The following is a 14,137-nucleotide window of genomic DNA, read 5'->3' as shown; positions in this document are numbered from 1 at the left end:
AAGTCGTTCAATTAGAACATGTATTTCTAAACAGAAGATGTTTAAAAACGTGTTTAAAACGTTTTAGAAAAACCAAACCTAAAAACACGCAATTTCAAACGCTCTGTTTTCTGGGAACAAAATGGTACAGATTCATTGACAAAATTATAATGTTTATTTGTTTTACTGATTACCTAATAATCAGTATGTGATAGATCTTATTAAATGTACTACTGTCATCTTTGTTAAATATGTACTACTGTCTTATCGTTAGATAAATTATATTTTTTATTTGTAACTGGAATAAAAACTAATTTCTTTATATACTTTCTGTATCTATAAATCCGTAAACATTATTCAATATCCACCTTAGGGAGTCCACCTAATATCCATTTTAGAAAAGGATACCTACAAATTATATAGAAATAAAGAGCCATAATATACTGTATTAACTTGAAAACTGAAATTAATTCTACAGCAAGCAGGGCGTAGTTGTTTTCCCTTGTTGCTGAAACATAATGCACTAAACAAAAGAACAAAAGCAGCAGTATTTTAACACATTAGCACACTCAATTAATAAATAGGACACCCCTATTTTCCCATCTTTTTATAATGGTATAGTCCATACAAGTCGAGGTGGCCGAAAACGGCACCTGATCCACGGATTGTTAAACACCTTTAAAAACTTGATAAATACAAAAAAAAAATGAATATGAATTTGGTCTAAGTAAAGTGAGACGTTTTCGGCCCACAACAAAGTGGGATGTTTCGGCCCAAAAGTGGGCCGAATAGTCCCACCAAAAGTGGGCCGAATAGTCCCGAGCCGAATCGTCTCAGGACCGAATCGTCCTGGAACCATCGTCTGGGCCCGATCGTCCGTGTGGTCCCGATTGTAGGCTAATCACATATAAATGATAAATAAAACATATATCCTCCTAATAGTTAGACTTACTATCGTTAAAAAAATGAATCGCCCGAGAAAGGTCCATCAAGGAGTCGGTTCCGGTTCCACTAGGCCTAGCTCTTTTATTAGGCTTGTATAAGTCTTTACCAGCTCCACTGTTTTGCACGGTTTCAGCCAATACCACCACTGCATCGCTTCTCAAAGACGGATATTTCGATGACATGATATAAATGGCCCTTTCCTTTTTTGTTGGTGGCCAGAGCAGCTAGGCCTAGGCCGGATGGGACGGATTAGGCCAAGTTATTCAAGTATTCAATCAACAAAGTCTACACTAGGGTAGGCTAGGCCTAACCAGTATTTTAAATTCCAATCAAGTAATATATACAGTATATATAACCCACTAGACTGGCTGACACTGAGACACAGTACAGGCTGTGGTGGTGGTACAGGCACGCCGCCAAAATTTCGAATTGGTTAGTTTTGATGGCTATGGAACGCCGTTACTGCCTTCTTCGGCTCTTTTACCATTCATTCATTCATTCATTCTTTTTATTCATTGAATTCCATGACTCAATAACTATGTTATCTACATTGCTACATTAAGTAAATTGAAAAAAATGGGGGGTTGGGGGGGGGGGGGTGGGGCGGGGGAAGGAGGGGGGTTGGTGGGTTTTTTCGTAATAAGCTGTGTTTATCAGTTTATTTTATTTAATACACTTTTACTATATCTTGTTTTGTATTCATTTGTGTAAGGTAATGATCTACTGTATATATCGATGTAAATTGGGGTGGGGGTCGGGGGTTGGGTAGGATAGGGGTTGATAGTTGCTTTTGCCTTTTTTTACTTTTCTGTTAATTGTTATATTTTATATTGTGAAGGATGCACCTTTGTGCTAAGTGTGCCACCGATCTAAAGGTGTAATTCCAAATAAATAAATAAATAAATTACCATTCGGCCCTTTACCATTTGGCTCTCCACCATTTTATACACGGCCCTTTAACCATTACGTTTGGCACTTTTACCATTACGTTCGGCACTTTTACAATTTCATATGGCTCTTTTACCATTTCATACGGCTCTTTCATCATTCAGTGCTTTTACCTTTCGGCCCTTTTCACGTCTCAACAAATATGACCCTTGACATCGGGCAAATGGGAAAATGTGACTGCTGCATGGAGCCTAGTCTAACTTGCTCAAACTTGCCCAAGTACACGCACGAAAGAGCCGTATAAAATGGTGAAAGAGCCAAATGGTAAAGGGCCGAATGGTAAAAGAGCCGAAGAAGGCAGTAACGGCGTTCCATAGATGGCGGTCGTGTCCCGCCCCGCCCGTATGTGAGGTATATTCAGAGCGTCATTCTGACGACGACTGGAGCATTCTCTACTTCCCTACGGAGCGCCATTTATGCCTTTATTAACTTCAATAATAGAAATAATACAACGGTAACTGCTCAGTGGACCCAATTTAGCACCAGGGTAGCACAGTGATATAAAATAGAAATAAAGTCACTAAATTATAATATCTTTTCGTATGTTAAAACACCGTGCTCAAGTGGACACAATTTGGCACCAGGGGAGCACAGTGATATAAAATAAAAATAAAGTCACTTAAGATTCAATATTTTCGTATTAATACACTGTGCTCAAGTGGACCCAATTTGGCGCCAGTGGAGCACAGTGATATAAATTAGAAATAATGTCACTTAAGTTTCAATATCTTTTCGTATGTTAATACACTGTGCTCAAGTGGACCTAATTTGAAGTCACTTAAGTTTCAATATCTTTTCGTATGTTAATACACTGTGCTCAAGCGGAGCACAGTGATATAAAATAGAAATAAGTCACTGAATGTTAATATCTTTTCGTATGTTAATACACTGTGCCCGAGTGGACCCAATTAAGTTTCAATATATTTTCGTATGTTAATACATTGTGCTCCAGTGGATCCAATTTGGCGCCAGTGGTGGAGCACAGCGAAATAGTCACATACAAAAACAAGCTCTATTGTCCTGGTGAGTCTTAAATAGTTTGTTTCACATAATTTCAAATCATGTAAAGTGCCATTTTTCGGGCGGGAATCTATGTAGCTCTATATTTCAAAATTGTCTTTGCTCAGCCCAAGTATGGCAGGGTACTGAAGATTCTTACGCATGTTGTTTGACAAAATAATAGATGTCATTTTCGGGGACCTTGCAGCTCCATTTTAAACAGTTTGGTATGCCGTCGTGGTTGTTATGCAAATGAGTTTGTGCACGTGTATTATGGGGAAGATAATATGTTAGTCATTCGCGGTCAACACGCCACACTGTTAAATGTTGATGCTGTTAATCTTTACATTAGAAGATTGTTCGAATCATGTAAATAAAACATTTTCCGGGCGGGAACCCAGCAGCTCTCGAAAAGAACTCAAGGTGGAAAAAAGCCCACCCATGAGTACTAAAAATGAAGGAGCACATGGGCTTCTTATGGCAGTCTATTTAATGAAAAATAATGCCATGCAATTTTGTTTCTGATTTTAAAAAAGGTCCACTTGTTTAGGCCTGACATTTATAACCCTCTAAATATCTCGCTTTCAAAAACAATATTTATTTTGAATTAAAAAAAAAATAAAATACAAATATCCGTAGAGCACTCAAACCTGAGCATTACCCGTTACGCCATAAATAGTACACGACCGAACAGTTGATAATAGTCTATTTATACGTGTATTACGTAATTCAGCATTACGTCATAAATATCATATTAACCTTGTTAAAACCAAAATGACCAGTTAGCTCAGGCGACTGAGCGTCGTGTTGGCAACACGTATGTCGTGGGTTCGATTCCCACGCTGGTCGGTGGAATAGAGTTAAAGGTATGCGACCAACTGTGTTTGGGGTTCACAGAATTATACGTCCCCCTTTCCACCACACATCTTGAGAAGGCACTAGCAATGCATCTGGTGATGATGTGGTGGAAACGACCCCAAGGCTGTGGCAGGGCCTTAGTGCTGAGGCAGGGAGAGCACATTTTTTTTGGCTTTCGCTACATGTATTTGATCTCGTAAATTTTATGTTTAGCGCCCTCAATTTTAATGTAAAAAAGAAATTAATTATCTTCGTTACGTGTTTAGAAGAGAATGTATGTCTCACCGTAGTTTGGTATGCCGTTCGTTGTTATGCAAATGAGTTTGTGCAGGTGTAGTGGTCAACACGCCTCACTGTTGAATTTTGATTTTGTTAATCAATGTTGCTACATTGGTAGCGAAATGTCCGATTCATGCAAGATATTGTATTGTAATATGTTATGAATAAACGTTTATGATAGTTTTAAACAGATAGTTTGTCTCCGATGATTTTTGTATGGGGTTAATGGAGAGTGAAATAAGATCAAATATAGAACATTTGCAAAGACGCCGATTTCCAGACCGATTTCGAAGCTTAGACTAATTCCGCCGCCGAGCTAGGCCTTAGGCGTATACGAAGTCGAGTTTTTAAAGTCGCATCTGGATAGTTGAATCATAAATATCATGCGTGTAAAAGTTAACACATTGCCTTAGATTTAAGACATCTACTGTGCTTTGCATATTTCGTTGTTCCGTTGAAATTGTGGCAGATGAGTAGATTTGAAATCCACTCTGCTATCCGGAGGTCTGTACAGCGTCCCTGCTAAAATGTTCCCGTGTTTGCTTTCAATTTGTACACCATATTAGCTTGATTCCGGGACAGGAATAATTGGGACAGGAATAATTAAGACATGGTGTCGCACGCAAATCCTCATGTACCGCAACAACACCACCTCCTTGACGATTGCGATCCTTTCTAAAAACAGCATATTCTTTGTGGAAAATTTCAGTGGAGTTTATATGATCATCTAGCCATGATTCAGTCATAAAAACGATGTCAATTGTTTCGGCTACACGCACTGATTGTAAACGCAATGACTTAGCCTATTTGCAATGCTGTGAGCGTTGATATTTAAACAATAACGCCACTTTTAAGTGCATAGTTGGTTACGTAACCACCGAGTTGCATACCTTCGTCTCCAACATGTTGTGCATTTTGTGGTCCAGGGTTTTCTTCAATATCTCCACATAAGTATAGATTATTAAAGGAGACTTTTCCGTAAAACGTTTGAAATGAAGAAGTAGAATTATCATACCTCCTATACGGTGCAGAATTATACGTCCCCCTTTCCACCACACATCTTGAGAAGGCACTAGCAATGCATCTGGTGATGATGTGGTGGAAACGACCCCAAGGCTGTGGCAGGGCCTTAGTGCTGAGGCAGGGAGAGCACATTTTTTTTGGCTTTCGCTACATGTATTTGATCTCGTAAATTTTATGTTTAGCGCCCTCAATTTTAATGTAAAAAAGAAATTAACTAGACATGAAACTCGTCACTTTGACGAGTTAGTTATCCGCACAACGACAAACGCCACGTGCACGTCATACGTTGGAATATTGCACACAGATAAAGATTATGGCATTATGACAAGAACTGAAGAATATGATATGCTGTTAGTGCTGAATTCTGTCAATTTGTGTCATATAGTATATACATGCAAAGAGTATAATCTGTATACATATTACATACAGTGTAGAATAGGTGAAATTACGGGACCCGCCATTTATTCCAATTTTTAACATGGCGACGGTATCAAAATGAAACACTTAAATAGCAATTTCTGGAGGAAATTATCTCAGGAACAACATATTAACGTGTAGAAGAAATTTGAATACGTAAAATATAGATGCGCACCCTTTTAAATGTGATGAACTATTACGCAAAATATGAAAATACGACTTTTTTTATTCAACTGGCCATATGATGACGTCACAACATCCGATTGGCAAAATGTTTACATGAATTCGTATCTACAATCCAATAGCTTCCAGAAAACGTTTTAATCGTGATTATCACATTTTATTCTTACGAGCTATTACAGATTAAAATTTACTGTAAAGATGAAATTAATGACCCACGTAATTAAAATTTTTAGGCATGATGACGTCATAAAAATTAAAATATTTTTATCTCATGCTAAAGAAAGTTGATTGACCTACACAATATATAAATTTAGGAGAAAAAGGAATACAGATAAGCGTGATGCGCTCCATTGAATGTGATGAGCAATAACGAAAGAGACAAAAATCCTAATTTTTACATTCGTGTGGCCATACGATGACGTCACAATGTTTTTTTAGCCTTATCGATGCATGATCCGATATCTACAACTCATCAACTTCTAGATTTTGTAATAAAAATAAACGGTTCACGGTTTACTTTAGAAACTATGACTGTTTAAAAAAAGACATAATTTTGACGATTTTTTAAGCTTTTTCATAAAAAACGCGCACGAATTGTCTAATTCAACGTGTTCGTATGGCGTTATTTAAACTGGAAAAGGTCTAAATTGTTTTCAAAATTACTAGGAAAGACTTGAAAAATATAATTCAAGAGAAAAAAATATGTTTTTAACGCTACGTGCGCACCGCGTGCGTAAAAAATTGCGCGCCCGTGGGAATTTTTGACATGCTCAAAATGACAAGAAACGCATAACAAGTTGATTAGATATTAATTTTGCGCATTTTGAAATTTTAAATGCGCGTGCGCGCGTAACTTCTTGTGAAACATGCCATTTTTAATCCGTAGAAAGTTTGCCCCTGATATGACTTAAATTTTGTCAAAGTGTCAATACTAAATGACTTTTGGTTTTTAATCTATAATCAATCATTGAAATTCATAAAATTGCGCGTAAGTCACGTTGCGCAACTATGACGTCATTCAAAAATAGGAGGTGCACAACTTCACGTAAATGCCCATATGTTGTCAAAGTTATGAAATGTTATGTTTACACATTTTAGAGAAACGCGACTCACAAAAAGGAAGGAAGGATCCAAGAATAATACAGAAACTAGACATGAAACTCGTCACTTTGACGAGTTAGTTATCCGCACCACGACAAACGCCACGTGCACGTCATACGTTGGAATATTGCACACAGATAAAGTTTATGGCATTATGACAAGAACTGAAGAATATGATATGCTGTTAGTGCTGAATTCTGTCAATTTTGTGTCATATAGTATATACATGCAAACAGTATAAGCTGTATACATATTACATACAGTGTAGAATAGGTGAAATTACGGGACCCGCCATTTATTCCAATTTTTAACATGGCGACGGTATCAAAATGAAACACTTAGATAGCAATTTCAGAAGGAAATTATCTCAGGAACAACATATTAACGTGTAGAAGAAATTTGAATACGTAAAATATAGATGCGCACCCTTTTAAATGTGATGAACTATTACGCAAAATATGAAAATACAACTTTTTTTATTCAACTGGCCATATGATGACGTCACAACATCCGATTGGCAAAATGTTTACATGAATTCGTATCTACAATCCAATAGCTTCCAGAAAACGTTTTAATCGTGATTATCACATTTTATTCTTACGAGCTATTACAGATTAAAATTTACTGTAAAGATGAAATTAATGACCCACGTAATTAAAATTTTTAGGCATGATGACGTCATAAAAATTAAAATATTTTTATCTCATGCTAAAGAAAGTTGATTGACCTACACAATATATAAATGTAGGAGAAAAAGGAATACAGATAAGCGTGATGCGCTCCATTGAATGTGATGAGCAATAACGAAAGAGACAAAAATCCTATATTTTACATTCGTGTGGCCATACGATGACGTCACAATGTTTTTTTAGCCTTATTGATGCATGATCCGATATCTACAACTCATCAACTTCTAGATTTTGTAATAAAAATAAACGGTTAACGGTTTACTTTAGAAACTATGACTGTTTAAAAAAAGACATAATTTTGACGATTTTTTTAAGCTTTTTCATAAAAAACGCGCACGAATTGTCTAATTCAACGTGTTCGTATGGCGTTATTTAAACTGAAAAAGGTCTAAATTGTTTTCAAAATTACTAGGAAAGGCTTGAAAAATATAATTCAAGAGAAAAAAATATGTTTTTAATGCTACGTGCGCACCGCGCGCGTAAAAAATTGCGCGCCCGTGGGAATTTTTGACATGCTCAAAATGACAAGAAACGCGTAAAAAGTTGATTAGAAATTAATTTTGCGCATTTTGAAATTTTAAATGCGCGTGCGTGCGTAACTTCTTGTGAAACATGCCATTTTTAATCCGTAGAAAGTTTGCCCCTGATATGACTTAAATTTTGTCAAAGTGTCAATACTAAATGACTTTTGGTTTTTAATCTATGATCAATCATTGAAATTCATAAAATTGCGCGTAAGTCACGTTGCGCAACTATGACGTCATTCAAAAATAGGAGGTGCACAACTTCACGTAAATGCCCATATGTTGTCAAAGTTATGAAATGTTATGTTTACACATTTTAGAGAAACACGACTCACAAAAAGGAAGGAAGGAAAGAAGAACTAGACATGAAACTCGTCACTTTGACGAGTTAGTTATCCGCACAACGACAAACGCCACGTGCACGTCATACGTTGGAATATTGCACACAGATAAAGATTATGGCATTATGACAAGAACTGAAGAATATGATATGCTGTTAGTGCTGAATTCTGTCAATTTGTGTCATATAGTATATACATGCAAACAGTATAATCTGTATACATATTACATACAGTGTAGAATAGGTGAAATTACGGGACCCGCCATATATTCCAATTTTTAACATGGCGACGGTATCAAAATGAAACACTTAAATAGCAATTTCTGAAGGAAATTATCTCAGGAACAACATATTAACGTGTAGAAGAAATTTGAATACGTAAAATATAGATGCGCACCCTTTTAAATGTGATGAACTATTACGCAAAATATGAAAATACGACTTTTTTTATTCAACTGGCCATATGATGACGTCACAACATCCGATTGGCAAAATGTTTACATGAATTCGTATCTACAATCCAATAGCTTCCAGAAAACGTTTTAATCGTGATTATCACATTTTATTCTTACGAGCTATTACAGATTAAAATTTACTGTAAAGATGAAATTAATGACCCATGTAATTAAAATTTTTAGGCATGATGACGTCATAAAAATTAAAATATTTTTATCTCATGCTAAAGAAAGTTGATTGACCTACACAATATATAAATTTAGGAGAAAAAGGAATACAGATAAGCGTGATGCGCTCCATTGAATGTGATGAGCAATAACGAAAGAGACAAAAATCCTATATTTTACATTCGTGTGGCCATACGATGACGTTACAATGTTTTTTTAGCCTTATCGATGCATGATCCGATATCTACAACTCATCAACTTCTAGATTTTGTAATAAAAATAAACGGTTCACGGTTTACTTTAGAAACTATGACTGTTTAAAAAAAGACATAATTTTGACGATTTTTTAAGCTTTTTCATAAAAAACGCGCACGAATTGTCTTATTTAACGTGTTCGTATGGCGTTATTTAAACTGGAAAAGGTCTAAATTGTTTTCAAAATTACTAGGAAAGACTTGAAAAATATAATTCAAGAGAAAAAAATATGTTTTTAACGCTACGTGCGCACCGCGTGCGTAAAAAATTGCGCGCCCGTGGGAATTTTTGACATGCTCAAAATGACAAGAAACGCATAAAAAGTTGATTAGAAATTAATTTTGCGCATTTTTAAATTTTAAATGCGCGTGCGCGCGTAACTTCTTGTGAAACATGCCATTTTTAATCCGTAGAAAGTTTGCCCCTGATATGACTTAAATTTTGTCAAAGTGTCAATACTAAATGACTTTTGGTTTTTAATCTATAATCAATCATTGAAATTCATAAAATTGCGCGTAAGTCACGTTGCGCAACTCTGACGTCATTCAAAAATAGGAGGTGCACAACTTCACGTAAATGCCCATATGTTGACAAAGTTATGAAATGTTATGTTTACAAGTTTTTGAGATACGTGAGACACAAAAATGAGGGAGAAAGAAATAAGAAAAAAAAAAAAAAACTAGATTTGAACTCGTCACTACGGACGAGTTAGGTTATCCGCAGCGCAAAAGCCACGTGCACGTCATACGTTAGAATATTGCGCGCAGAAAAACGATTATGCCATTGTAAAAATGTTAGTGCGCTCTCTATTTTGCGTCACGTCAAAGTATATACGGTATACACTATATTCTGTATACGTACTACATACAGTGCAGAATAGGTGAAAATAAGGGACCCAAGTTATTGACGCTTTTGGACATGATGACGTCATCACAATTTAAAAAATGGTAGATTATGCGAAAGATAATTGATTGGCCTAGACAATATAACAAAATGGGGGGAAATGGAATACGGATAAGTGGAGATGCGCTCTATTAAATGTGATGAGCTATGCGAAAGAGACAAAAATCCTATATTTTATATTCGAGTGGCCATACGATGACGTCACAATGTCTGGTTAGCCATATCGATGCATGATTCGATATCTACAACTCATCAACTTCCAGAATATGCAATTTTAAAAAAGTTCACCACGTAGTTTACAATCTATGACTGTTTTAAAAAAGGCAAAATTTTGACAAATTTTTTAACTTTTTCATTAAAAACGCGCGCAAATTGTTTAATTCTACGTGCTCGTATGACGTGATTTTAAGTCGAAATTGATTGAAAATTGGTAAATTTACTAGAAAAGGCTGAAAAAACAAAAATCAAGCAAAAAAAAGATGTTTTTGCGCTACGTGCGCACGTGCGCGTAAAAATATTGCGCACGCGTGGGAATTTTTGAAATGCTCAAAATGACCTGAAACGCGTAGAAAGTTGATTAGAAATTGATTTTACGCATTCTGAAATTTTAAACGCGCGTGCGCGCGTAACTTTCTGTGAAACATGCCATTTTTAATGCATAGAAAGTTTGCACTTGATATGACTTAAATGTTCACCAAGTGTCATTACAAAATGACTTTTGGTTTTTAGTCTATGTTAAATACGCAAAATTCATAAAATCGCGCGTAGCTTACGCTGCGCGACTCTAAAGTAAAAAAACGAACTGTCCTGCACTTCTACAGATAGAGGTAAATCTTCTGACAAAGTTATACGATGTAATGTTGATCAGAATTTGAGATACACGTGACACAAAATTCTGGGAAAGAAAGAAGAATAACATAGAAAAAAAAAAAAAAAAAAAAAAAGATCCTGACAATAACAAGGGGTTATCCGCCAAGTGCGGATAACCAACTAGATTTGAACTCGTCACTACGGACGAGTTAGGTTATCCGCAGCGCAAACGCCACGTGCACGTCATACGTTAGAATATTGCGCGCAGAAAAACGATTATGCCATTGTAAAAATGTTAGTGCGCTCTCTATTTTGCGTCACGTCAAAGTATATACGGTATACACTATATTCTGTATACGTACTACATACAGTGCAGAATAGGTGAAAATAAGGGACCCAAGTTATTGACGCTTTTGGACATGATGACGTCATCACAATTTAAAAAATGGTAGATTATGCGAAAGATAATCGATTGGCCTAGACAATATAACAAAATGGGGGGAAATGGAATACGGATAAGTGGAGATGCGCTCTATTAAATGTGATGAGCTATGCGAAAGAGACAAAAATCCTATATTTTATATTCGAGTGGCCATACGATGACGTCACAATGTCCGGTTAGCCATATCGATGCATGATTCGATATCTACAACTCATCAACTTCCAGAATATGCAATTTTAAAAAAGTTCACCACGTAGTTTACAATCTATGACTGTTTAAAAAAAGGCATAATTTTGACGAATTTTTGAACTTTTTCATTAAAAACGCATGCAAATTATCCAATTTCACGTGCTCGTATGACGTAATTTTAAGTCGAAATTGTTTAAAAGTTGGTAAAATTACTAGAAAAGGCTGAAAAAACATAAATCACGCGAAAAAATTATATTTTTACGCTACATGCGCACGCGCGCGTAAAATTATTGCGCGTGCGTGGGAATTTTTGAAATGCTCAAAATGACATGAAACGCGTAGAAAGTTGATTAGAAGTTGATTTTTCGCATTTTGAAATTTTAAACGTGCGTGCGCGCGTAATTTTCTATGAAACATGCCATTTTTAATCCATAGAAAGTTTGCCCTTGATATGACTTAAATGTTCACTAAATGTCATTACAAAATGACTTTTGGTTTTTAGTCTATGTTAAATACGCAAAATTCATAAAATCGCGCGTAGCTTACGCTGCGCGACTCTAAAGTAAAAAAACGAACTGTCCTGCACTTCTACAGATAGAGGTAAATCTTCTGACAAAGTTATACGATGTAATGTTGATCAGAATTTGAGATACACGTGACACAAAATTCTGGGAAAGAAAGAAGAATAACATAGAAAAAAAAAAAAAACTAGACATGTAACTCGTCACTTTGACGAGTTAGTTATCCGCACGACAAACGCCACGTTAGAATTTTGCACAAAGAAAAAGATTATGGCATTATGACCTGATCTGAAGAATATGATATGTTGTTAGTGCTGAATTCTGTCAATTTTGTGTCATATAGTATATACAGTATAAACAGTATAATCTGTATACATATTACATACAGTGTAGAATAGGTGAAATTACGGGACCCGCCATTTATTCCATTTTTTAACATGGCGACGGTATCAAAATGAAACACTAAAATAACAATTTCGGAAGGATATTATCTCAGCAACAACATATTAGCGTGTAGAAGAAATTTGGATACGTAAAATATAAATGCGCGCTCTTTTAAATGTGATGAACTATGATGCAAAATATGAAAATACAACTTTTTTTATTCAACTGGCCATATGATGACGTCACTACATCTGATTGGCAAAATGTTCACATGAATTCGTATCTACAATCCAATAGCTTCCAGAAAACGTTTTAATCGTGATTATCACATTTTATTCTTATGAGCTAATAACAGATTAAAATTTACTGTAAAGATAAAATTAATGACCCACGTAATTTAAATTTTTAGGCATGATGACGTTATAAAAATCAAAATATTTTTAACTCATGCGAAAGATAGTTGATTGACCTAGATAATATTAAAATCTCGGAGAAAATGGAAGACGGATAAGCGTGATGCGCTCCATTGAATGTGATGAGCAATAACGAAAGAGACAAAAATCCTATTTTTTACATTTGTGTGGCCATACGATGACGTCACAACATCCGTAAGGAAAAAATTCTGCATGAATTCATATCTACAACATATCTGCTTACATATTAAGTTAAAAAACTCGGGGGTAACGGTTGATCCTGAGGAGCTATAATAGATTCAAAATAGGCATAATTTTGACAATATTTTGTAACTTTTGCAACTAAAACGCATGCAAATGGTCTAAATCAACGTGTACGTATGACGTCATTTTAATTTGAAATAATGTCAATCTTTTTAAAAATGACTAGGAAAGGCTGGAAAATCACAATTTAATAGAAAAAAACATGATTTTCATGTTGCGTGCGCACTGCACGCGTAAAATTGTTCGCGCGCGGGGGAAATTGTGACATGCGCAAAATGTCATGAACGGCGTAAAAAGTTGATTAGAAATTAATTTTGCGCATTTTAAAATTTTTATTGCGCGTGCGCGCGTAACTTCTTGTAAAACACGCAATTTTTAGTTAACTAAAAGTTTGCCCTTGATATGACTTAAATTTTCATAAAGGGTAAAAAAAAAATTACTCTTGGTTTTTAAGCTATGATCAATCATTAAAAATCATAAAATCGCGCGTAAGTCACGTTGCGCAACTCTGACGTCATTCAAAATAGGAGGTGCACAACTTCACGTAAATGCCCACATGTTGTCAAAGTTATGAAATATTATGTTTACACATTTTAGAGATACGTGAGCCACAAAAAAACGGGAAAGAAATAAGAACTAGACATGAAACTCGTCTTAGGTTATCCGCAGCCCAAAAGCCACGTGCACGTCATACGTTAGAATATTGCACACAGAAAAAGATTATTATGACTACTATACTATACTATAGGTCCCTGGACCTATTTGTTTATCACAAATAGCCAATCAGTACTTAGTCTTATTTGGCCTGCTACATTATAGCAGTAGGTAGGAAATAAATGATTTGGGCTATACCAAATGCCGTTACAGTATATACAGTATAATCTTTATACGTACTATATACAGTTCAGAATAGGTGAAAATAAGTGACCAAAGTTATTGACGCTTTTGAACATGATGACGTCATCACAAATTTAAAAATGGTAAATCATGCGAAAGATAATTGATTGACCTAGACATTATATAAAAATAGGAGGAAATAGAATACGGA

General features: G+C 35.5%; 1 protein-coding gene across 1 annotated transcript in view; it reads right to left on the bottom strand.

The window, feature by feature from the left end:
- The window catches only part of LOC144840156 (centromere protein I-like), a 46,081-nt gene extending 44,861 nt beyond the window's left edge, over nt 1-1,220 (bottom strand). The window contains exon 1 of the mRNA XM_078695865.1: nt 932-1,220. Coding sequence (XP_078551991.1) covers nt 932-1,106 — 175 coding nt within the window. The 5' untranslated portion in view covers nt 1,107-1,220. The remainder of the gene's footprint in view (nt 1-931) is intronic.
- Between the last annotated feature and the right edge of the window lie 12,917 nt (nt 1,221-14,137).

This window comes from Antedon bifida, chromosome 4, assembly GCF_963402885.1.
Source record: "Antedon bifida chromosome 4, ecAntBifi1.1, whole genome shotgun sequence".
Taxonomy (NCBI): Eukaryota; Metazoa; Echinodermata; class Crinoidea; order Comatulida; family Antedonidae; genus Antedon; species Antedon bifida.
The sequence above is the reverse complement of the archived record's forward strand: the minus strand, read 5'-3'. Positions and strand labels throughout refer to the sequence as shown.